The 27,658-nt window shown below is 35.3% G+C and overlaps 1 protein-coding gene across 4 annotated transcripts in view; it reads left to right on the top strand.

The window, feature by feature from the left end:
- ALCAM (activated leukocyte cell adhesion molecule) overlaps positions 1–27,658 on the top strand; it is a 210,050-nt gene that overhangs the window by 145,092 nt on the left and 37,300 nt on the right. For all 4 annotated transcript variants that reach the window (XM_005548247.4, XM_005548246.4, XM_074033536.1 and 1 more), the window contains exons 2-7: positions 7,985–8,085; positions 11,457–11,676; positions 19,197–19,261; positions 20,781–20,868; positions 21,839–22,021; positions 27,526–27,653. In XM_005548247.4, coding sequence (XP_005548304.3) covers positions 7,985–8,085; positions 11,457–11,676; positions 19,197–19,261; positions 20,781–20,868; positions 21,839–22,021; positions 27,526–27,653 — 785 coding nt within the window. The remainder of the gene's footprint in view (positions 1–7,984; positions 8,086–11,456; positions 11,677–19,196; positions 19,262–20,780; positions 20,869–21,838; positions 22,022–27,525; positions 27,654–27,658) is intronic.

The raw sequence follows: 27,658 nt of genomic DNA, 5'->3' as shown, positions 1-27,658 counted from the left end.
AAGAGATCTTTTTGTTGTCATGACATTAAACTATTTGCAGAAAACAAATTTAATAATGTCACAATAACTGTGAGTTCTTTCTGAAGACAGACTTCATTCTAAACTCCCAAACTTTCCATTACTTCAGATGATTTAATTAAGATCCTTTGGAAAGCATTATGCCTGCCTTTCTGTTGATAATGTTTTTACGAATGCAGTACACTCTTCTTCTTGCTAAAATAATTGAATTGTATTCACAATTTCAATACAACTTATGTGGTAAAATGCACAGGAAAGTATAATTTTTCTCCATTTCAGTAGAACTGATACTCTGAAACAGTTAAACTTAGACTTTCATGCTCAAAAAATGTACAGAGCAATAGAATCTAAATGTATTCATCTTTTCTTTGCATTAGTTAACCTGAATTAATATAACTAGTATTTCAAATATAAGTTTCTACATCTCCAGTTAAGCTAGTTCCCAAATGAAGTCAACAGGATCAGAATCCAGACTAAACTGAAGAAAATTTAGTTCTTTAGCAAGAACTAAATTGAGAAAATGAATAAGGGGAGAGGGGAGCAGAAGGAAAATCATACTTTGCTGGCTATTTTTATTGTATTGACTAATTATCTGAGTGAAGGACTCTCCTTATATGAGCACCTTAAAGACGTAGCCTCAAATCCTAATTAGAAGTATGATAGTAGGAAACAGTCAACTTTAGGAACTTCAGTCAACATAAATTATTAATTACACACGTGTTTTTGAGCAAAATATGTAGTGTAAAGAAAAACATGCTTAAACATTTCTCCTGTTTAGTCCTCTTTACTATGAAAATCTACTTTAAAACAAAATAGAGACAATTGTTCTTTTTACATAGAAAATCTAGATTTTTTGGTTCATTGTAATCTTTCTGCACCCCCTTCCCACGCACTCAGAGCATGAAGTATTTTTAAATGTTTTTATTTAAGTTCATCAGCACTTAAGGGACTGTGCCTTAGCATGTTGGCATAGACCCCATAGCCTTGCCAAAAATACTCATCATTTAGGAATGATGACTTGGTAACACAGGGGTTTCATTGTGGTCAAGAATGTGGAATCTCAGTCTCCTGCTCAGAACAAAGAATGCGAGGATCATTGCCAAGGAAACCCTAAAGCCCAGTGCTTTTAGTGACATTTCAAATGTAAGTCTAGATCTGTGTACTTTTTTTCCATCTATATTATATTCCATTAAAATGTTTTTTAAAGCAAAAATAGCTTTTGGGAGGACAATTTTAAGAGGGGACAATTTTGGGGGAACACTAACCTCAAATCACCACAGTGCTCCCTTCTCACTACCCTGTAGCTGTATTCCCTAAAATTTCAAAGAATAATATAGTAGATGCCTTAAAGTTCATTCCTGGATCTCAAGTTAAGAAATGCTAATGAGTGCAGTAGAATCTGCACATATTCTGATTTAAAATTCATGAGGCAACTCAAAAAATAAAAATAAGGTTCACAACTTCAATCAATTCTGTTGCTTTTTGATCATTTCTAAATAAGTTTTTTGCTTATAATTTTAAAATGGCCCCAAAAGGAATTCAAATGCTAGTGTTGATGATGAAAGTAAAGAGAAAATAGAGATCTAACATTTTATTGCATTTTATTAGAGAAATTTTATGTGCGCTTATGAATTTGGGAAAACTGCCAGTCTTAGGACATGTTCCTTATGAAGATCAAAGATCTACTCTGTAGGAATTGTTATAATAAAAATTGAGTTTGCCCTAAGAGAGAAAACCAAGCGTCACTCAGTGCCTCTCACGCACTGTGCTATTGAGGTAGTTCCTATCTTCCCATCTATAGAAACCTCAATTCAGCGATGGGGTCATATGAAATTTCCTCCAAGAAGCTTTTACCAATATCCTCAATCTAATTGCTGAGATTCCTTCCTATACAGTCCCACAGCATTTAGTTTACCAACCAAAAACATCACACTGATTTCATCTTGTTTTTTAAGGAAAAGACCTCAGTGTTTTACTTATACATTTTCTTCACAAAGCACACCTAAAACTTGCCCTGTAGCAGGTGTCCAGTAAATACTTGATGCATGATTGAATGATTGGATGATTTTTGAGATAGGCCTTAAAGGAAACATAGGAATCTGAACAGAGTGGATGGGACCAAGGAACCATAAAAATTAGGTAGAGATGGGGTAAAGCCTAAACTAATTGGGAGAAACTGTGACTCATCCAGCCTCATAGATCATTTTATACTTGAAGAATAACAAACTATCAGACTAAGGTAAATTAAGAAGGTAATTTCCTGCACAGCAATGTAAGTAAGTATCGATAATGTATTTTTAAAATGTTATTGTTTGTGTAATTCTTTCTATGACCTATGAATTATTACATTGACATAGTTTAATAGAAAGATAAATATTTAGAGCATTATATTGTATCAAACTTGGAGGTAAAATAGAGTACCTATCTTAAAACATAATTCTTGGTACTACTAGTAGTTTATAATTTAGTAACATGGGCATTTTCCTCCTGAAGATTATTCCACAGTGGCCCAAGTGGTGGGGGGAAGAGGAAGGAATAATTATATTTGTCTTATTTGTCGGTCTTACTCAATTATGTCTACATTATAATGTATAACACTTGAGAAAGGCAATGCAGAAAATGAATTTTGAACAAATATATCCCTACTTCAGATGCAGCAGACCCAAACTGGCCTCCAACTACCCCCATTTGTTGAAGGAATTAACAAAGAAAAAGAAAGGAGAAAAAGCCCTTCTTTCTGTTTCACAAAATGAAATTAGATGTCATCAGGTAACTTCTCTCACTCAGCATCCCTTCCAAATTACTTGGCAGTTATAGCCCCTTGTATCTCACACACGCACATGCACAAATGCACACACAGATAACTTACTTTGTATATCTTATGACCTTGATGATAATCTTAAACTCTTGTTTATACAATAAAATATGGGAGAAGTTGAGAGAGGAGATAACGCTGTGTGATTGAATCATAAAATCTCAGGTTTAAAAAAATGCGTTTTCACTCTATCAGTAGAACTATGGTATTTTATCAGATTAAATACAATATATGTGAAATACATGGTTTAGAAAGAATAGTATGCATATGTATACAGTATGTATAATTTATACTTGATTGTGATACAGGAAATAGACTTGCTAAAACAAAATATCTTTGTCATTTTTGTAAAGAGATTGGGAATCCACTTCCTGAAGTCAGGAATTAATCCCTCATTGTGGCTTAGTATGTTTCTGTGAGGCAAACAAATTTGATAATAACCAGATACTATCATGTACCATTTCTGCCTCTATTCCTTCACTTGTATTCAGTGATTATTTAGTCCTATGCTAAGATTCTATTTTTCTGAAAGTTCCTTTATTGGAAACCCAGTTTAATCACATGTGAGAAACCAATGGCTGAAGGTTTAAACCAGTGATTCTCAACTGCATAAGGTTTGGTGGGCAATTTTGCCTCCCATTGGATATTTGTCATGCCTGGAGACTTTTTGGCTGTCATAACTGGGAGAGGAGTGGTGCTGTTATCTGATGGGTAGAGGCAAGGCTACTACTAAACATCCTGTAATATATACAGCACAGCACTCTCACAGTAAAGACTCATTTGGTCTAGCGACCAGGTTGAGAAACACCGCTATAAACTAGTGTTACAAAATATTTACATTTTCTTTAGAGTTGTACATATCCTAATTCATTAGTGAAACAAATAGAAGCATTAGCATGTCTATCTGTCAAAATTAGTAAAAAAAAAATGAAAGTAATTTCTAAGGATAAACTTCTCATTTCTATCTACCTCCTCAGTGATAGTTCATTTGTTCAAATAAGTCTCTGTAAAATTTTTGTGAAACTGGCATTTAGTTCTTATAAGTTCTGAGTCCATTGTAATTGCAGTTAACCCCTTTATGACACTTAGCAGAGCTAGAGCTCAAATTTTCTTTTAAGGATGATGATGCTATTAATGTATTGGTGCAATAAATAATAATTAACCATGCTAAATTACAGCATGTGAAAATAGACTGTCTAATTATCATTCCATTTTCTATATTATTTGATGTTCTTCTGCTTGAAATGTGGTAGCAGATTCTGAATTTTAATCTACCCCAATTCAAATGTCTATCTGTCAGGAATGCAAAGAGAATGATTCCTCTGAATTTGGCAATTAGTTTAATGGAAAAAAGCATTTGTCACCAAAATGGCCAAAATTACATTTTTATTATTTCAATTAGAAATAGAATGTTTAGCTAACTTCAAAACATTACCAGAGTCTGCTTTCAGTGCCTCTTTTAAATCATTTTGTATACAAAACATATTACTGTAACTAGCTTATATGTTATGGTCACTTGCCTGAGATTCTATATATCAGAATTACTTCATTAAGAGATTTTTCTTTTCCTGTTCTCACCGCATTGAATTTCCATTAATACTTCTATGTAACCTTTCTAATTCTATTGTTCTTTACCTTTGGTTAATAACCTTCTATTTAAAAATGCTTAAATAATTACACACTGCTTCTCAAGTATGACACATTTTATGTCTTATTGTATGTTGACATTTTAATAGCTACAGTAATAATAAGTCATAAAAATGTCTTAAATTTATAGAACACATTTAATACAGAAGGTTCTAGTCCAATTTAAAGTTTCTTTTGACCTGTGCTTATATACATAGCTATAACACATACTGAACACACTTATGCTCTCACACATTGGTTTACACTTGACATTTAGCCTCTTTGAAGAAGGACGTCACAGGCATTCTATATTTCCAGTAGTGCCCGATAATCTCTAGGCTACAAAACCATGAATAATTTAACTAATAAATATTAGAGGGTGAAAATTGCAAGGGAATTCTAGAAAGCTAAACTCAATTTTTAGACTTGGCAATTCAAAGATAAAAAGCTCTTTCTTCTATGAAAAGTGTAAACAGAATCGTTCTAGTTGACAGGTACTTTGGGTCTCGCTGACACTTCGTCTCAAAGATTAAGACATTGCTAAAAATTAGGACATAATTTATTACCAAATCACAATGGTCTTTGTAGCGACTTTATCCCTAGGGGGCACGAGATCTTAGCTCTCCCACAGATGCAGGCCTTCAGTGCTTCTATCAGATGAACATGGGAGTTAGTATACTCTTACAAGAAGAGAGAAGTTGATTATTATAGCAGACTTGAAAACTGATTCTAAAATAACCACCATTATGGCCCCTAACATGCAGCTCAACTTACTGCCACTCATTCTGCCCTAGGCCCGTGAAAGGAAGGTACTTATGTCTATAATTGTTGGTTTTTTACTTACTGCCCTCTGTCCGGTGCGGTACCTTATTTCTTTGTGTTTGTTCTGCTCTTCAGAGTTCTTTCCTGTCTGAGGATTTAGATTTGGATTTGAAGCTGTCATTAAAAGACGCCATTCATGAATTTCTGAAACTTGAAATGTTTACTTTATGGTCATCACAAGTGAAGAAAGAGACATTTCATGGTATCATTTGCAAATGAGGGAGCACAGATAACTTTTAATTTCTCTTTAAAGGGAAGGGAGAATGTTCTCTCTTGTCATTCCATCCATGAATTCCCATAAAATGTGTTTGCTGTTTGTTTCTCAAGACAGAGATTGCCACCCAAAATCAATATCCAAGTTCTCTACACATCCAAGATAAGATATGAATGGATTTAGAGTATGTGGCAGAAATGAGAATTCTCAAAATTCCGGTGTTGTCAACTGCTCTCTGATTTTCCAACATGTTAATTTGATAACCAAAATGGAAAGAACTCCAGAGTCATTTTAGTAGGTGTCCATCAGATGCTAGGCATTGTTTTTGGAGATACAAAGCTTAAAAATACACAGTCTCTTCCCTGTTCTGATTGTGATTTCATCATACCAATACACTATGTACTTGAAATTCATACAGCTTTAAGACTCATTATAAAATATGATGTATATGTAGCACATTAAAGTTCTGTAGGGAAGAGAAAAGAAAAACGGTCTGTGAGAAAGGGCAAAGCATTAAATTCTTGGAAAAGGAATTTTCTTATTTCCCTTTACCTGGCAAAGGATTCACTTCATTGGTACCTAAGCTCTGTAAATTGTTTTCACTCCTTGGCCAATCATGAAAGCACTGTTAGTTGCCAAAGGAAGGTATGATTTCGAATAATATGAGACAATTACAGGTGCTTGCCCTGACACAAATTAAGGTATAGAGATAGATCCTCTCAAAATTATTACATATTCATGTGCCTTGTTATAAGCTGATGAAGAAACAAAATATGAAATTACAAAATGGTTTCCCTGGCTTTGCAGACCTCTACTTGTGAAGTGTATGAACAAGTCTTAATACACACAGCAGAAATTCCACATCTAGGAGCCAAATATCACAGAGAACAAGTAATGTAATGTGCAATAAAGCAATTTCCTGAATGTTATTAGTCTGCATGTCTGCAGCCACATGTCTAAACCTCCATTATTTTTATTTTAACAAAGTTGAATAAAAAAAAATATTCATTTACAGTCTTATGCTTGGTTTGATGTTAAAAGGGATTATAATTACCGTATGGAGAACACAAAACAATTTTAAAATTGAGATAAAGTTTTACTATGAGACTAAACGTATGATAAGCAATTTGAAGTAAACCTCATGTTTCAAATAGTAAGTGAAAATGCATTCTCGCTTTGCGTATTTTGTATTCTGTGTCTTAACAATATTAAAAATGCTGAAAACCAGTTGTTATGTTGCATATTTACATGAAGTCTGTGTTCTTTGTTATGTTTTTGTCCACTGGTGCAAAATTCTTAACCTTAAATGAAATTTTGGTATACGTGGTGATTGATAGATAACAATCGAAAGATGGTATCCTCCCAGTCCTGTTTCTTCAGAAAGTCAGAAGATGGTTTTATTTATGTGTTGCAGATTGCTGTCGCTTTGCATTTTAGCACCACCTGGTGGACAAAATATCATTTGTTTATTTTTTTCTCTACTGTTTAAAATAGCCCCTTCACACTCTATACTCAATTATGATACACCTTAATAGACATTCAGTTGTGAAAGTTCTAAATTGTAAAGATTGTTGTAAGTAAAATAAGGTTAAAAAAATTGAAATGTTTCCCAAGTGCTATTGCCAATTTAAATGCCTGAGTTTTTTAACCCTCACAAATATATCCAGATTTGAATAGTACTTTTCATTCATATGTAAAAATTGCTTCTTTCCACATTTTAATTACTTATTATTAATATTTTTATTAATATAGAATTAAATAAGATGAAGAAGTTTTCTGTATGTACAAAATTGTGGTTTAAATTATATTGTCTTCCAAAAATTCACATAATCACTTTGTAAATAGCACTTTATGAAGAATGTTCACACTATAAATTCTTACTATGCTAATATTTTATACAAAATTAAAATTAGTATTTTAATTTATACTACTACAGAATAATCCATTTTCCCCTTATAAATAAAATTCAGTTGTGGTCTTATGTGTATTAATTCTCAGTTTTTAATAGTTTTTTGAATTTTACAGAAGAAAAATTTGATAATATCTTCAAATGAAAAATACAAATATAGTTAAAGCTAGTTTTGAGAATTGTAATCGTGTTAGTCTTTGTGTAGTCCCACACTTCTGTAAAATATGGTAGAAATTATTTCTATGAAATACAGTGAAGAAGATAATTCATCTACAGATTCCACTATTTTCCTTTGGGATGAACCACTTATCTGTTCTCTGGTAAAATTGGAGATCTACAAATTTTGATTGTGTAATATTCAAGGATTCAAAGATTCAGTAGCTAAATAGAAAGGTGGTAATTTTAAAATGGAAAATGTATTCCAGTCTCATACCTTTTGTATACCATTTAAAATAAAACTATAGCAGATGACAACCTTCATCGACATGCATCTTGAAGTTATTTGTCATTTCAAGAAAACATTTAAAATTTTGTTCTCTCTCTCTTTCTCTCTTCTTTTCTTTTTTTTTTCCCCCCAAAGGTCTTGGATGGTACACTGTAAATTCAGCATATGGAGATACCATTATCATGCCTTGCCGACTTGATGTACCTCAGAATCTCATGTTTGGCAAATGGAAATATGTAAGTGTGACCTACCTGGGACTTGGTTAATTGCCCTTGTTCTTTTAAATAAAATTCTTTCTGTGAGTAACTGTGAATTTCTAATTAACCTGAATGCAATATTGAACTGTGAGTACTAATGTAGGAAGGTAAAATTAATGTGTGGAATATGGCAAAAAATAATTCCTATCTTACATAACAAATGATATTTTAAAATAAAGCAAATAAACCCATAGTTCTTAGCATGTGTTAGTCTGAAAGATTCCCCCTTACGTGTTAGAGGCAAAGAAAAAGGCAGAGTTCCAGAATAAAATCAGTGGATTATAGGACTGAACTCAGTGGAGGATGGCAACCTTTCTTCGTTTGCTCATGTTCTATTTGACGTGGTTATTGCAGAGACAAGATAGATCAGTAGATAGAGCCCTTAGACAGTATTTCAGAATTAATCGTCAGTATTACAAGCTTGATTCTGACATTTAGCCTTAAAAATGTGTTGATATATAACACATTTTTATATATAACACATTTTATAAAAGGTCCTTTTTATATTTAACAATGTTGATTTTTTCCCATATTTCTTGCAGATAGCAAAATCAAATTTTCTCAGGTATGAAGGTACAAATGGGTCTGGAAATGGAGGGTAGAGATCCTGGTAGGGAGATGTGGAATGACTACGTAACTTTGACTAATAAAATATCTCAATTTAATTAATTAATATTAATGCAAAATGTTTGTGTGGTACAGTTTCCCAGTGCTGGACCACAGGAGACTCACGACAGTCTGCAAGCTTCAGGTAGATTGTGTCCCTGGACACAATAGCAAAATTCCCCTAACTCCTTGAAATGTTAAAAGGTATTTGCAAAGGAAAAGAATATGATGGTCAAATACTTTACAAAAAGTTTGTTGCACCACTTCTCAGAGCCTTTCATACGTAAAATGCATTAAGAATTGTCTGAGGTCCATAGTTTGATTCATTTCTTAGGTTTATTTGACCACAGAACTTTTTTCCTCAGATATCTCCAAGAACAAACATTCTGCAGAACACACTCTAAGAAATGTGCTTAAGCTTGCACTCAAGGGGTGGTTTAACACAGCCTTTTAAAATATGGGTTCTGAAATCAGCAGGTTCCACAATGTGCTCACTGTGAGATTCTGAGCAGATGAATTAATCCCTATTTTTTCATCCATAAAATGAGATAAAAATATCTTCCTCATAGTGTTGTTGTGAGATTACCTGAAGAAATTGATATCAAAATACTTACCTAGTACTTGCCGTGTAGTAATCATTCAACAAAGTGAACTCATGTCTGTGATGCTGCAGAATCCTAACCATACTATGCTCGTGTGAGTGGGAAATGAAAGGAAAGGAAAGGAAAGCGGTAAGGCAGCACAGCATTTCTCTGTAGCCTCCTTCTATTTAGTATCCAGCTCACTCGAGGTAACTTTGAACTATTTCCGGTTTCCTATAAATGTGGAAATTTGACGTTAAGGCCTCTGAGGACAGAGTCTACTAGTGCCCTCAAAATTCCAAGTGCCCAGGAGACTACCACATAATGCACTTGTTCAATCAAATTTGCTGCCAAAATAAATGGAGTCAGGTGATGGCAAACTTTTATGATCATAGAAAATTCTAACTATAACGCAGGTAGTAGCATTCACTCAGGGAGTAGGGTTCACCTAAACTGAACTGGCACAGTGGGACTGGAAATCAAACAATCATGGCAATTTTCACATTCTTAGTTAAGCAAAAGACTTCAGCAATACACTGAGATACATTTGAGACACTATATGCTCTAAAGTCAATCTTGATTTTTAGAAATAGCATATATGCTCTAATTTAATGTAACCACCTAAAAGACAAAGGAAAGTTTTGGAAAAATTAGTGGAAGTAAACATAGAGAAGAAATGACCTGATTTCTCCTGGATCATATTGTAAATTCCCTATGAATGGAGATCATAGCTCCCTGTTCATTCCTCCCAGCCCTACTCCTGAAACCTCCTCACCATTATCTGTCATAGTGCCTGGTGCAGAAGAGGGATTGAAGGCTATCAAGAGTGGTGCAGTGTAACCATAATAAGACCAAACTCTAAGCTCAGATTTTTGCTCTGCTAAGATTTCCCAGCCAAGACCTTGGGAAGTTATTTAACCAAACTCACCCTCCATTGTCTAGTCTGTAGATGAGGCTAATATTTAAGTTTGACTTATAAGGCTGTTATGAATATTAAACTAATTACTGCATAGAAAGCCCAAAAAAACATCTGCCATATAGTTAAGTGCTCAAAAGTTAGTAACTGTTATTTATTGCCTAAGGGAATGAATAAGGTAGTGGTCTAATATACTTTGCATAATGAAGGAATGACTTAAGATGAGGATTTGCATTGTAAACCTGTGATAAATCTAAAAGAGTTAAGAAGAATGTTATCGATATATTCAGATATTTAAGCAAATAAAACTTTTGGACTCCAGTATTAACTTAGTAATTGATATTATTAATTCTTAAAACTTAATCCTCCTTGGAATCTTAAAATTTCTCATGGACTATAACATATATCACATTTAATTTTCTCAAAGGTCTTGTGTGGTACATAAAGGAGGGACTGCCCCTGATTTTCGATTAAATTGCTTATTAGATGAGAGAATTTTTGTGTGACCAGAGGAAGAAATGCATTATATGTCTTGGCATAGTAGTGTGTGCAGAGTATATCTTATGTTGGTGATAAGTTTTTGTATGAAAGCCTTTTGAGCTCATTGTTAAGATTCAGCAAAGCTATGGGTTGTGTTAGTTAATCTGATTCATTCCTTAATGGACATAATCATTTTACAAGGGTAAGTACTATTTCTCCATCAAGACTGGTTAAACTATTCTATGTATAAAGGTCAGCTACAACAGTTTTGGTTACAGGTGTGGACATTTAAACTATGTGGATTAAAGTAAAGAATATTCCAAAGATAATTGCCCAAAATATCCAAACTAGTGTTTGCAGCTCAAGTGTATGCCTGCAGTGATGGTTATCTGAACATCATTTTGTACCTTTGTTTGCATTTATTTATGTTTTATTTTATATTAAATATATACAGCCCATGTAAGTTTCAAAACGGTTACTAGTTCTATCCTCTCGGTGAAAAAAAAAAAAATCTCAGATTCCTAGAGCTCTACCCTTTCATTTTTACTCATATAAATTGATACCTGTAAAAGATCTTACAGCTCTCTCTTATGAAGAATTTTCTGTAATCAAATATTTACGTGAGAATTGTATACAAAATTATTCTTCGTAGACAAAAAATATAGATATTGGTAGAATATGGCCAAGGAAATGTTGTTATTTTGAATGTAATCCTGAAACATCTGAATATGCTTGTGTTTAAAATGTATTATTATTTTAATTTTTAGGAAAAGCCCGATGGCTCCCCTGTATTTATTGCCTTCAGGTCCTCTACAAAGAAAAGTGTGCAGTACGACGATGTACCAGAATACAAAGACAGATTGAGCCTCTCAGAAAACTACACTTTGTCTATCAGTAATGCAAGGATCAGTGATGAAAAGAGATTTGTGTGCATGCTAGTAACTGAGGACAACGTGTTTGAGGCACCTACAGTAGTCAAAGTGTTCAGTAAGTAGTCTGCAGCAGTGTCACTGCTAAGTGGGATCAATGGCCAGTACCAGACCATGTTCTTTAGAAAGAAGACTGAACTCTCTGTAGTGTCTGTATAGCAGGTATCTATATAAGGGGACTTAAGGAGATCTTCATTCTGCTCGTGTATAATATCAGCAAAGAAAACAAAGAGTATGAAATTCAAATAGGAGATTTGCAGTGAGGAACTAAAATGATATTCTCTGTTGCTTTGTCACGTAAAAATGTCGTGAACTATGATATGAAGTACTACTACTGATAACTAGCACGTGATCGTAACTTTTACTGACATGTACAAATAAGTGTTGTGTGATACATACATAGATATATGATACATATGTAATCATGTATATCATGCATACATACACATGTATTTGGCTGAACCATATGAAATTGCCATTTTGATACATAACATAAAATGTAAGCAAATTCAAACTACATTTTAACAGAGATCTAAATTTTCCATTTATATATATCCACATATATAAGTACCCTATATATATCCATATAAACATTTTATATATTATATGTATTAGAGATATAGATACATTTCCATCCTGACCTTTATTGATTGGTTATTGATTTAGATTTCAAAAAGTATTCACTCAGTTTAGAAAATTCTCCTAAAATTTAAAAAACTCACCACACCCTGAATGCTTATGTGGGATACACCAAGGGGAGAAAGTAGAGTAGGGATGGAAGAAGAGAAAATTGTAGAAGAAACTTGGAATAATTATAGTCACTATGACAAAATTACTTTGCATAATGATAGCATATAGTTAATGTTATTGTGCAAACAGCTGTGCAAATGAATGACTTGAGAAGTTATAATTAAAGCATTTCATCTTTTAAAACTCAAATAAAAAGTCCCACCTCTGTTACTTCACAATATTTTAGACACTACAGGGAAAGAAACAGGTCTCAAAAGTTTCAGAATGCCAGTCTTTCAGTCTTTTTTAATTAGGGAAGAAGGTTTCACTTTACAACTTTTCCCGCTCTGTTTTCTGATAACTTGACAGCGCCTAGAAATTATTAAAATAAATAGGGAAGAAAGAAACCCAGAGGGCCTTCCAACTGCAGCAAGTAACTATGGATTTTTCCTGTTTCTCTTGTAATAGCCTATGCAACTAAGTAGGTCTGTCCCTCAAGTATTTATGTGGACTTCAAAGCTCCTCTGGGCTCATGATGCAGATTCAAAGCATGCTTATACTATCAAAGGAAACCTTTGTTCCCCAGAAGAACCTTGTAAAAGCATATTACATGTTTCAGTTAATTACCTTTCAGCTTAGAAGGCACTTTCCAGAAACCATCCACACTTCTCGATCGTTTTATGAATCAAACCAAGTACCAAGTGTTTGCAGTCATGCCCGTTTCCATAAAACATCCCAAATAGTCTGCATCCTACATTTGCCAGTGGCCTATGTATTTCTTTTTTTCTTTTCTTCTATTTCGCTTTCACGTTATTAGAAAGATGAATAGTGCACGGCTCAGGACACTTTTCTAAAGCGAGTAATCCAAAAGGTTTTTGGTGAAAGTTATAATGTCATAATATGACCTGTCATCAAAAATGGACCGCAGTAGGTACAGAGGTTAAGTCGCAGCACTCTAATGATTATGTGTATTAATTTGTCATTGTCAGGTTTCATTTTTAAGGTGTTAAAATTTTCCTACATTGAGATGGTAGTATATAAGGGATCTGAGAAAATTCAGTTGGTTTCATTTGGAAGAATTGTTTGTGACAGTTATCAAAACATTTTTTTGAAAAAAAAAAAAAAAGCATTAAGCTATTCTTTATATGCAAGAAATCATACCTATAAATCAGCCCAAATCTCATTTTTTCAGAAATCTGAAAAAAATCAGTTGGCCTAATTCAATAAAATTTATAAGCTGATTTGGAACACAGGGAATTTCTATAATTGTGAAAACAAACTCACACCCCACCTACCGCCAGCACCCGCCTACTCCCTTCTCTTTTTGATGTTGTTGAAAACAAAGTGATTCTCAGAAACAGAATTTGCATTCCAGGATGTGGGCCAGGGAGAATTTACATAGACAAGTTACACACTCTTGAAAATGGTGTTTTATACTAGAAATCGTGAGACCCTCCAAATCCAGTAAAATGAACAGCAGAACTTACTATAAAGACAGTGTTTACAAAAAGCATATAGGGGCTTCAGTTTGGCTTTGTTTGTTTTGTTTTGTTTTGTTTTGTTTTCAATGAATTTACTTTGGGTCACTTTCTGTGAAGAAAAAAGTAGCTATGACAGGGAGACTTTCATTGTCTGCATGTATATATTACAGTCACTTAAGAGTTACTAAGCCCATCAATCAGTCCTCTGTTTCCCTCTGTTGAATCACCTAGCAACGTGCACCGTGTACCATAGAATCAAGTGTGGTTAATGGGAGCCAGTCTCAGATCAGGCTGCTGCTGATTGCCATCCTCATATGAGAGCTAAGTCAAATTGTTTTTATTCAAACTAGAGCCCCTGGCGAATGACCTTGCTATCTTTAATGTAGGTTTGCTTGTTTAATTTTAAGCTATTCCTCATGTGCAAGAAACCATACCTATAAATCAGCCCAAATCCAAAAAAGTGGCTTTCTTAGTCACCACTAATCAGCTTTTTTCTTTTAGTTAAATGGCATCAAAATCAAACTGTGTTTTTATTTAGTGCACATTTGAGGTTAATAAAACCATTCAGAAGCAAGTGTCAACCTTTAAAGGTGCCCAAAGATTCATTCTAGTGATTGTGAAAAAGGTCTAGAAGTCAAATGGGTACCCAGAGAGCCAGAAGGCTGTTGGTGGTGAGATGGAGCAGTCACTGAGCGGGTCACCAGGAGACCTTACTTTGTGAGATCTGCTGCCAATTTCTGACTTTGGGCAAGTCACCTCCCCAGTCTGGGGCTAAGATTCACTCCTCATCAGTAAAATGAATACTTTGGATGAGACGGGAGGTTTTCCCATTCTACTGCTAGGATCTTCTTCAGGAGTTAATGAAGACAGCTGAGGAAGGTGAGGAACTATTTCTACCTGATGAATGAGACTTCGGTCTATTCAACATTTCAAAGTTTTTCATGATAATTTGTTCACGGAAAAAAAAAAAAAGGGAGGAGTGGCTCCAGTTCTAAAAAAAAATTGAAAACCACACCCCATGCCAATTGCAAGTCTAGTCTACTCTGGTGGTTCTCTGTGGTATTGGGGACGCGGAGTCTGCTCTGTGGTACATATGGACCAGGTCTTATGATGATGGGCTGGGTTTCATGACTTCGCACAGAGGTATTTCAGAACTTTTATTTGGATTCCTCCCATTTGAATACTGTTCCGACTGCTTTATCAGAATTAAGTGTCTTTGCTTTCACCCTCCTCCTAAAAGTCATTCAACTTAAAAGTAAAATTTTGGGGGGTGTCGAGGGGCGAAGATGCAGAAAATAATCTGTTTAACAATGAGATCCACACCAGATATTTCATTTTGATTATTTAAATATAGAAGACACCTTTTGCCCACAGTAGTTTGCTTGAAGTACTTCATGATTTATGAGGGGTGATTGCTGACAAAGTACTGGGAGGAGCAGTTTTGAGTCAACACGACCATTTGCATCTGCCTTCACTTGCTCTCCTCTCTTACTAAATTGAGCTATCCTATATGTGGGTTTTTATAGTAATACTAGAACGCTGTGGGTGATAAAGAGCAGTTGTGCCTTCTTCACTACATTCTCACCTTGCTGTGAGCTGGCTGGATGCCAAAAAATATACATTTTAGTAGTTTGCTGATTGTTAGATTCTCTGAAGTCTAATGTTCATAGCTCTCACTAGCAATAGTCTGGTTATTAGAACAAAAGGAGCTATCTATTTCAGTATATTTCTTTCTGACCACTCCCCAGCCCCTTACCACAATTTCTTTCTTCTCCATCTATAAAATCTCCTGTATAACTCTGCAGATGATATAAAACAAAAAGAAGTAGAGGGAAAAGTAAGGGCACTATTTATGAAATGTTTTAATTGGCACTAAATATTACATGTAGCTTAACTTTTCACTATATATGATCAGCCCTTAATGGATATTAGTGAGAGCCCTGCAATTGATTTGGTTGAAAGCCACTATCCATAGCAAGTTAACACAGGAACAGAAAACCAAATACTGCATGTTCTCACTTGTAAGTGGGAGCTAAGTGATAAGAACACATGGACACATAAAGGAGAACAACACACACTGGGGCCTTTCAGAGGAAGGAGGGTAGGAAGAAGGAGAGGATCAGGAAAAATAACTAATAGGTACTACTAGGCTTAATGCCTAGGTGATGAAATAGTCTGTACAACAAACCCCCATGACACAACTTTACCTATGTAACAAACCTGCATTTGTACCCCCGAGCTTAAAACAAAAGTAGTTTTTAAAAAATCATTTGAGTCTTAGCATTATATATCATTGCCAAGATATTGGCACATACTACATGTTGCCATGAATATCAGCTGCCTCCGTCTCTAACACACACATCCATGCACACACAAACACACACACACACACACACACACCCCTTGTAAACTACTATCAGATTTAGAATAAACATGGTAAGATATTTTTAATCTCCCTATTCTATAATTTTAAACTAATGTAGTGTGGCCCTATTATAGCTTCTAACTACTTAAGATAGCCAGGTCAGCAAAAAAAGAAAATAAACAAGGCATGCTTTTTCCATTTGATAAATATTCAGTTGAGTGATTTAGAGAAACTCAGTCAAGAAGATTCAGAAGCAAAATTTGGCTTAAATCATTACCCTTGACTAAATTACTTTAATGATGCAAGTAAATTTGTAGCATTGCTTTTCCTTTCAATTATGTCCTTGGTTATGAATCCTTGAGTCATGTTAAGATATAATTCACACAGACTATTTTTTAACACTTTGGAATCAATATGCAATTTTGCTAAAATAGTATGTGTCCTCTTTTATGGTCCTCCAACTAATACCCATCAATTGTTACAACCTAATATAAAAGAAAATTACATTCAAGATACATAGTTAATATAGAGGGCTCGAAACAAACATTTAAGGAGAAAATAACTCAGGAAAATGAAATAAGTATTACCATTACATTCACAATACTCACTGTGACCCTCTTTTCCAAATAGAGAGATGAATCATAATGTAAACAGGATTAAACTTTAAACATCCTTTCATCGGGTTTCCTTAGATTTGCTACAGTTTCATTTCATTGAAAAAATAAAGAATTTTATAAAGCATTTATGGCAAGAAAACACATATGACCAGGAGTCAAGGACCAAAGATCCAAATACAAAGTGTTTATGATTATGGGTGCGTTGATAAAACGTCACAGGGTTTATAAAGCAAAGTAAAGGTATACATTTTCTATTAGAGAAAGAGTATGTGCTCAACAGTCTTGATATTTTACTTTGGTGAACTGGAACATAGTGAAACTTGGCAAAGCGACCTACCAAATCTGTGTATTTAGAACCTAAATTTATGGGCAGAATTGCTGAATATCACCGCTTATTCCAGGGATAATACTCTTGAAGGAGAAACTAAGAACGTCTTTACCTTTTTTTCATTCATTTTGATTCTTGATTAGCCACATAAATTAACCGCATATTTTACATCTATTGAGCTCTCAGAGAGGGTGTCACTAAATAACTGATTTCAGTTTCCAGAAAACTTTGACTGACTTACACCCCAAGAATTTTATTTTTGTTTAAATATTTCAGATGCATCCTTCTCTCAAATGTATTAGATATATTTGCCTTTTTAAGACATGGATTCCAAATAAGATTCAGTGTTTCATCAATAACTCAGAGTTGCATTTATGAACATTAATAACATTCTATTAGAATAGCGATAATCACAAGGTTTACTCTGATGTGAAAGACTTTAACCCCCACACAATATGTTTCCCAGAAACTGGTGTCTATTTTGAGAAGCTTTTTTTCTTGATCAACTTTTTATCATTTTATGGTCACCATCCTACCAATCAGGTCGTCAGGTGTCACTTCTAGTTTGTGTTAACGTTAATCGCCTCTGTTGTGTCTTTCTATTTTTCTAGATTTATTTTTTCTATTGTTCTATCTTGTTTATGTTTTGTTCCCAATCAGTGTACTTGGAAACTAGAAATCATCACTGTGAAAATTGTACCTGTGGAATTATATTTCTAGAATTAATAGTTAAGTAGGCCCTCTTATAAAGTACATGAGTTTAACACATGGGAGGATTTATTATTTTTGTTCATTATTCTAGTATCTAATATAAAACATATATATGAGGGGAAATTAACTCTAGATATTAACCTAAAGGTGGTTATATTTGTTTCTCATACAGTCTAAAGATATTCATTTTGCTACCCCAGAGACATTTTGTCATTTTCCTTGTTTTCTATAATGATCTGGGGAGGTAACATGTCTAATAACTGAATTGCAAATTGAATAATAATTATACAAAAGCCAAGTTTAGTTTGGTAATGAAAATTAAAAGTATTTGTTGGTAAACAATAAGACTATAAAAGAAAAAGTAGCTGATTGTTTAAATACACTTGTTTATAAGAAAATAAAATAATTTTGGTCCATGAGACTCACAAAAATCAGTGACAATGAGGCAATATACTTTTTCTGTAAACGAATTGTTGGCACTATTTAAAAAGCTCAAAATCCATCATTGATAGAAAATAGCAGCTAAGAATAAAATAACTTAAAATCTGTTTAAGTAATAAATTGTTGCTGCAACTTTTAATCAATTGCTCCTGAAGTTTTTATTAAAATTTATATTTCTTAGAACTTCCTATATTTAAAATGTTTTTATTCATCATCTCAGGTTCCACATTTGAAAGATTTTCTCACATTTACAGTTTCATATTGTGACTTGGCTTAAGAGGCAAAGTTAGAGATATTTCAGAAATTTGGGTTTATAAATTCCTTAACTTGCTTTCTATTTCCCAAGATTTTAGAACAGTGTTTCTCAAACTTTATGGTGACTGAGAATCCCCTAGAAACTTGTTTAAAATGTAGAGTTATGGGATTTTGTTTTTCAGGAATTCTGATTCAGTAGGCCAAATAGGGCTCAGAAATCTGAATTTTAAACAAGTCCCTTTGTGATTCTGGTTCATGTAAATTAATGTCTTCACTTAATGAGCTGGAAGTTACTGATAAGTAAGAAGTGCTCATGGTACTCAATTAGAGACAATATATCCTATATAGGATATATCCTATTCCCTGTTTCACTATCAAATCCATATTCACTATTTATAAAGCATTCAGAAAGCATTATTGATATTTTATTCAAAGGAATTAGAAGCACTGAAAATAATATTTAAGATAGTAAATATTTGAAAGGGATAGGCCTATAGATTCCCTAAGTCCAGATTGTATAACGAAATCTATTTTTATTCTGTTGCCTATTCTTCTGTATTGAGTAAATGAATTGTTTCTGCTGTAAATCAAATCACAGAAGTCCCATTTTTCTTACATATGTACTTAAAATCTTTCTCTGCTTAACTTTAGAGCAACCATCTAAACCTGAAATTGTAAGCAAAGCACTGTTTCTCGAAACAGAGCAGCTAAAAAAGGTAAGAATTGTTTTTGATTAATACCTTTATTTAGCCCAGTGTTGTAAGTGCCTTCTTCTGACCTTACATTCCAGGACAAATGAGATAGGCTTTGCTCTTGTGGAGATGACAGTGTTGCAGCTACCAATCAGAAATTATGCACAAGGCACAGAGGGTCCAACATGCTCACAGTCTCAGGTGACCAAGGGGACAGCAAGAAAGGTGGGGTCGTTTCTGAAAAGAGGAGTCTTTCTTATTTAAATTAATGGATTAATAGAAGGATGAAGCCAATTGTCGTGATTCATGCCTGTAAGCCCAGCAGTTTGGGAGGCTAAGGTGGGAGGATCACTTGAGCCCAGGAATTTGAGACCAGCCTGGGCAGCATGGCAAGACCTTGTTTATAAAAAATATTGAAAAGTTAGCTGGGCATAGTGGTCCTACCTCCTCGGTAGGCTGATGTGGGAGGATTGCTTGAGCCTAGGAGGTCAAAGCTGCAGTGAGCTGTGTGGCACCATTGCATTCCATTGTGGGTGACAGAGCAAGACCCTGTGTAGAAAAAATATAGAGAGAGAATGATGAAAGTTGAATAGATTTTTGCCAAGCCAAAGGTAGAAAGGGCTTTCCAACAATATGAAATAATAGGATGTGAAAGAGAACGGTGTGTTTGGGAAACAGCAAGTTTTGGCACTGATGAAACTGGGTGCCAAGACAGAAAGCAAGAAAGGATTGAAAGAGATCAATCTGGAGAGGCAAAGAAAAGCTGGATCATGACAAATCTTACATACTAAATAGGGAGTTTGGACTTTATTCTGTTGACAAATTAAACTATTGAAAGATTGAAGTAAAGAGGTGAGATCAGATTTGAACAACGCGTTAGATGTGTGAAGGGAAGCGGTATTAAAGTGGGGGACAAATTTGGAGTTCCATATTGAATAATAATCTAACGAAAATACCAAAGTTTTCCTTTGCTGGGAGGTGGAAACCCAAGTCCTACATTCTTTGCATCAGATTAAATTTTACTGCATAAAATTATTTGATGAATACCAAAAAGTTAAAATACATTTAAAGAAAGTGAGGGGAATTATAGAGCATGATAATATATATCATCTTGAAATATATGTAGTATGAAATTAGAGAGGCAGCCCCATTTTAACACCAAATTATTCTTCCATATGAAGATCTATGATTCATGGTAATAGTCAATGTTAATAGAGTAATGTTATTTGGTTAATGTTAAAAATGAATAGTGTCAAAATGAATTTGGCAATGCTTTCAAATGAATGTGATTTTATAATAGTGACACCATCTATTGCACATTTAAAAATGGTCAAAACTATATTTTCAAATACAATTGTTAAAAATGTCTTAAAAAGACGTTGTTTTTATACCAGAGAGCATATATTCAGTCTTTTGTCAGTGTTGAAAAATAAACGGGTCAAGAAACCTTTGGAATAACTCTGCATTGCCTGAGTTTCTGGAGTTTCCAAATTGACAGCCCCTGATTGAACTGAGGTAGTAATATAGCCTTTTTATTTTGCAGTTGGGTGACTGTGTTTCAGAAGACAGTTATCCAGATGGCAACATCACATGGTACAGGAATGGAAAAGTGCTACATCCCCTTGAAGGAGGTGGGTATGAGGGCAGGGGGACAGGGAGTACATTCAGAGGACCTGTTCTGACTTTCTTTTTTCTAGGTATTCTTTAAGCCAGTGGTCTCCAACCCTTTTGGCACCAGGAACTGGTTTCATGGAAGACAATTTTTCTTTGGATCGGGGTGGGGGGATGGTTTCAGGATGATTTACAGGCATTACATTTATTGTGTGCTTTATTTCTATTATTATTACATTGTTATATAAAATGAAACAATTATACGACTCACCCTGATGTAGAATCAGTGAGAGCCCTGAGCTTGTTTTTCTGGAAGCAGACAGTCCCATCTAGGGGTGATGGGAGACAGTGACAGATCATCAGGCATCAGATTCTTATAACAAGTATGCATCCTAGATCCCTCATATGTGCAGTTCACAACAGGATTTGCTTTCCTATAAGAACCCAGTTCCACAGCTGATCTGACAGGAGGAGCTCAGGCAGTAATGTGAGCCATGGGGAGTGGCTCTAAATACAAAAGAAGCTTCTTGTGGTTGCCCAACGCTCACCTCCTGCTGTGTGGACCAGTACCAGTCCTGGGAGCTGGAGACCCCCATATTAAACTATTCAGGATCTAAATATGTTGCCCTCTTTTGAGCTGTGACTCTTATGCTCTGTTACTTTAAGTATGTACTAAATTAATACGTGATTTTTTAAACACGATTTTCAGCCCTTGTACAGAAGAATCAAGAGCAGAGAAAATAATTTCTGTATATGGCATGACTAGAAGTTAATTAAAGTGAGTGGGAAATAGGATTCCAGGATTCTATTTCCGTGTCTCTGATTCACGGTTTTGAAATGACATCTAACCTCACTACATGTCAATTTTCTCTCCTGCTAAATACAGTTAGAAGGGAAAAAAAACACTTTTCAAAGGTGTGGTGCTGTTTCGTTAAGGATTGTGATTGTCAGATGAAAGACCCTATCATCAGTGTTCTTTATTTTCTTCAGCGGTGGTCATAATTTTTAAAAAGGAAATGGACCCAGTGACTCAGCTCTATACCATGACTTCCACCCTGGAGTACAAGACAACCAAGGCTGACATACAAATGCCATTCACCTGCTCTGTCACATATTATGGACCATCTGGCCAGAAAACAGTTCATTCTGAACAGGCAGTATTTGATATTTACTGTAAGTAATTCAATATATAATTATGTTATTTAATGTATTAGAAATAATATTCAAATACTATTAATCTTTGAGGTCCCAATCCAATTACTCTTTGAATTCTGCTTCCAATCCGCACCCCAAATTGATGGCACCCAAATAATCTCTTCCTCTTTAGGAGACCATAGCATGAATAAACATTTATCCATCCTATAATACCTTTTACTCTCTACTTTTTATCCATAGCTGTCTCTTCTGAATTCCACTACACACTAAATTCCTTAAAGATAAGATTTCTAACTGATCATTTTCTGGATGAATGACAGACAAATATAGACTTATGACTGACTGGCTTTCTAAATAAGAGATTACCATTTTAATGAAGAAATTTATTTTAATAATGAGATCAATTGCATAAGTTTGATAGGATGTTGTATTACAAGACATTTTACTTAACTAAATCATGTATTTGAAACAGAGTATTTGTCTACAAAGGAATCTTCATGGTCATCTGTTTTAACTTCATTATTTTAGTTAGTAAAGTGAGGCACAGAGTCTTGCCCTAAATTAGCTGTAGATATTAGAATAGAATCTTTTTCTCCATTGCTGTGCTTTCCTTGTAAGACAGGTGCCAAGATAATCTAATGATTAGGAGCAAAAATGCTGGCATTCTAGTCCCAGCATTATCAATTACCATTTCTTGAAAAGTAGCTTAACTACTCTACATCTCAGTTTTCTTACTTTGAAATGGGAAAAATATAATACCTAACTGATAGAGTTGTTATAGGGAGTAAGTGAAATCACAAATCAAAAATAACATACTACATCACACATTAAATTGTCATTATTAAGTACTTCATTATTATTGCTATATGGTCATTATCAGAATATAAACATAGAGCTGAAGATATTTGAGGGGAAGGCCGGGCGCGGTGGCTTACGCCTATAATCCCAGCACTTTGGGAGGCCAAGGTGGGTGGATCACGAGGTCAGGAGATCAAGACTATCCCGGCTAACACGGTGAAACCCCGTCTCTACTAAAAATACAAAAAATTAGCCAGGCGAGGTGGCAGGCGCCTGTAGTCCCAGCTACTTGGGAGGCTGAGGCAGGAGAATGGCGTGAACCCAGGAGGCAGAGCTTGCAGTGAGCCGAGATAGCGCCACTGCACTCCAACCTGGGCAACAGAGCGAGACTCTGTCTAAAAAAAAAAAAAAAAACATATTTGGGGGGGAAAATACAATAAAGGATTTTCTCCTTATTATTATTAATTTATCTAAAATTTTTATGATACTGGCATGTGTTCTAGAGTAACCTAGCTCTTCTACATCTATTTTAGAGAAAAGCCAAGAATGCCTGCCGAGCCTTTCGAGAGTATCACCTCACCTACATTTCTTTTTTAGGTTCCCTAGGACACAATATCTTACACGGGAAAAGAGGTGAAATTCTTCCAAAGTTGCCCTAATATTAAAACGTAGTTTTGCCTTAAACTTGGGAAATAAGTTTCAACTTGATTTAAATCCAAGAAATTAGTATATCATTATGTATAGCTTATCTAAAATCAAACTTTTTTTTTTAGGTGAAGGCAGAATTCTTTCTTTCTTTTTTTTTGGGGGGGTGAGATGTAGTCTCACTCTGTCACCCAGGCTGCAGTGCAGTGGCGCAATCTTGGCTCACTCCAACCTCCACTTCTTGAGTTCAAGTGATTCTCCTGCCTTAGCCTCCCGAGTAACTGGGATTACAAGCGCGTGCCACCACACCCCGCTCATTTTTGTATTTTTAGTAGAGGTGGGGTTCCACCATGATGGCCAGGCTGGTCTCGAACTCCTGACCTCAGGTGATCTGCCCACCTCAGCCTTCCAAAGTACTGGGATTACAGGTGTGAGCCACCATGCCCGGCCCAGAATTATTTCTGTTAGAAATATCCAGTTGGAAATGAACCATATTGGTGTAAGTGTAGGTGTACAAGACAGGAGAGAACATCAAGATAAGTAATAAGAATTGGGAAACTGGCTTCAGAAGGAACAGAAATATCTGTGAGTGTGAGGCATACAGAGTTGGGTAGACAGAGAAATCCTTGAATGGATGCGAAGATAATGATTTTATCATGCAGGCTGTGTAAGGTGCACTTGGCATGGCTTTTAAGAAGCCACAGTGTACGCAGTGCTGAGCTTCATGGTGAAAACGCGAAGCAGGAAGAAGCAGTTTAAGACAGTCCTCACATTCAAAGAGTGTACTACTCCAATAGAGAAGCAAAACACCTACATCAGAAGGAAATTGCCAATGCAAGATTGTAAGGGTAAAAGCCTCAGGAACTCAGTATTAAGAGTCTTGAAGGCTCAGGTGCCCGAGGACAGTGGTTCTCAAACTGTAGTGTGCGTCAGAAGAACATGAAGGACTTTTTAGAGCACAGATTACTGCACTCTGGCCTTGAGTTTCTGATTTAGTGGGTGTAGGAAAGTGCTTGACACTGTGCATTTGTAACAAATTCCCCGATGGTGCTAATGGTGCTGATCTGAGGACTACAAGTGGAGAACCACTGCTCTAGGAAGACTTCAGAGAACAGAAGGAGAGCGCTAAATGGAAAGGAGAGACAAGTCCATTTCAAGAAAAAAAAAAAATTGGCAAATTCATATTGAGAAAGCTTGAGAAAAGTGTACCAGTCCACTCCTTTCTTACCCTATTCAATCAGTAATGAGGTTTTAGAGAATCTAGCTCTTTAATCTTTGTTTTTATCTGATTTCTGCCTTCTGACACTGCTTACGTTTATGCCACCATTCCTCATTGCCTGTATTTCTACAATGGATTTCAAAGTAGTATTTTTCCAATGAATTGCAAAATAATATTTATCTTGTCTGCCCACCATTCTCTGTTCACCCCCAAATAAACTTCCCTCCAACCTGAGGCCAGATGTATTTTTCTAAAACACAAATGTGATAAAAACTTCTCAGTGACTCCCCAGAGCTCTCAGATTAATATCCTTCCCCCTCCCCGCACTGCAGTATGCCTTGAGTTCGTTTTAGCCATGGTCCTAGGTAGTGCTCAGCCCTCATCACTGCCTGTATCCGCTGTGGTCTGTTCTACTTTCCTGATTCCTTCTGTAGAGTAATACTTACATGGCTATGCATATGCTGTCGTCTTCCCACCTTTATCATTTAGCAAACACCCATTTATGTGTCAAAACCCAGCTCTGGGGTCAGTTTCTCCAGGAAGCTTCCTAATCTCCTGTATCGATGGCTACCAGGATCCCTATGCTTGTGTCACATGCAGGTTTTATGTGGTCATACTCTTAATTATTAAGTTTGGTATGCTTACAAATAGAGGAAACGTTCATTGAGGCAGGGTTTTAAACTTTATAATTCCAGCACTTAAGGCTTGCACAAAATAAATGCCAAACAAATGAATAAATGAAGGACTGTAGGATAAATAAATACATGAAAAGAAAATTTCAGTAGACAGTGTTAGTTATTTTGTAGGGGTTTATGTAGCAGAGTAAGAGATAAGACTCTCACTCGAGCTGGGTTCAAGCCAAACTGTGGATACCAGGCTAAGGAATTTTTATTTTTAATCTTTATATATTGGGAATGTGTAACAGATTTTGAGTATCATTGTAATATTCAAAGCGCTACTTCAGAAAACTGATTCAGAGGAAATATATATGAAAGGATCAAAAGGAAGGAAACTCAAGGTGAGGAACCAAGTGAAATTTGATGGCATTGCTTCAGGTGTAGGTTAATTAGGACATTGACTAGGGAAGTGTAAGTGAGAACAGAAAGGGAGAATCAGACCCAAAATATATTGTAAAGTATTAATCATCAAGACATGGTGACTGAATGGATAAGAGAAGGCAAAGGAGAAAGCCAGAGTAATGGGCAAAATGATGATTTACTAATGGGCAGAGTAAAATTCAAAGTCGGGGCAAAGGCAGAGCAAGAGATCATTAATTTTGAGGTAAGCATGTTAGTGGACATGCAGAGTTACTGTCAAAATGCAAATGGGTTACATTAACCCTTTGATGACTCTCTAATACAAAACAGAGCCTGTTGAAAAGGGAACACAGAGAAGTGGAGTTTTAAAATAGAGAAAGAAGTCGGAGATGGCCATCCCTGGCTGTTCTGTTGTGTCAGCCTTGATCAGAGATGTGCCGCAGTGACATGCCACAGGCCAAACCTGAGCACTAGTCAGAGAAAGGCCAAGTAAGAAAGCAAGAGAGGCCCAGAAACAGAAGGTCAGCAGGGCACCAAAACCAAATTGTATTCACTTTTCAACCTCACCGGGAACTGCTGGTTAGGAAACTACTTCAGGCAAATCCAGAAAAACAAATATGAAGTATATTAAATCAATCACCATTTAACCTCAGAATACACTGGACAAATATTCAGAGATGCCTAAGCATAGAGAAAAGGCAAGGAAGCAATCTGTAACAACCTTCTATAACAACCTTCTGTAACAACCCTTTAAGTGTTTTTTATCTGCACTTTATTTATAGAAAGGTAAATAAATGACCACAAGACATAGAACAAAGCCTCCAAAAGTATAACTTACTCATTTCATTTGTTAGCTAATAAAAAAAAAGTAGGTTTTTATAGATAATTTTTAGTGTCACCAGCTTGGAAATATAGACACATGCCTCAATAATTATTAAGTCTTGTGGAAAACATTCTGTAAAACATGCCTTGGCATTATATGATTTCAAAATTTATTATTCACTGTATTATCCAGCAATATAACGAATGGATACGTTAGTGGATCATTTCTAACTGCCAGCACCACTTCATTTTATTTCCTGTTTGCTAGATATGGTTCACTGTATCCAGCATTCAGTTTCATTAGCATTCTACTATTGAGCAGTAGCCTGTGCTGAAGCATACCCTTTAGCCCTATTTTCTCCATAAATATGACCAAAATGGAATGAAAGTTGCATCTTGGCTCCAGTGAACAGGACAAAATTATAATTCATTTACAGTCCTGTCAATTGTGTCAAGGGTCTCCCTCAGTTCATAGGATTCATCTTTTTTTAAGCAGATCTTCTCTCCTGCATGCAGGAAATCCTTGTTGGTGTTAACTCATGTCTCCTCTTTTTATTTCATATGAAGTATTATTATGCAATATGAATACAGTGGTATCTAATAGCTTTAGCTGCTTGCTAGCTGAATTTTGTCCTTCCAAACTGTATGATTCATATAATATATAATTAAATTTCCCTATAATAAAGCCATGCAGTTTGATTGTTCCTATGGTCTTTTATACATAAAATAATTACCACCATTCCTACCTCAGTTAAAGACATTTTGCTAAGAAGAAATTGATTTTGATGTAACAGGGTTTCTTTGTAGTGTGCCCTAACTAAGATTAGTACTTGTATAGCAAGTAGCTATTAGCTTCAATCCTTCTATAAAAAGGTATATTTAAGCAATTACCATTACTAGCTTCTTGAGAAAATTATGTATAATTTAGTCATTTACATTGTACGCACAGAGTAATGCGGTACTTGACAAAAATGGTTAACTTGTGTCTGTAACTCTTACAGATCCTACAGAGCAGGTGACAATACAAGTGCTGCCACCAAAAACTGCCATCAAAGAAGGGGATAACGTCACTCTTAAATGCTTAGGAAATGGCAATCCTCCCCCAGAGGAGTTTCTGTTTTACTTACCAGTAAG

Source organism: Macaca fascicularis, chromosome 2 (assembly GCF_037993035.2).
Source record: "Macaca fascicularis isolate 582-1 chromosome 2, T2T-MFA8v1.1".
Classification (NCBI taxonomy): Eukaryota; Metazoa; Chordata; class Mammalia; order Primates; family Cercopithecidae; genus Macaca; species Macaca fascicularis.
The sequence above is the reverse complement of the archived record's forward strand: the minus strand, read 5'-3'. Positions and strand labels throughout refer to the sequence as shown.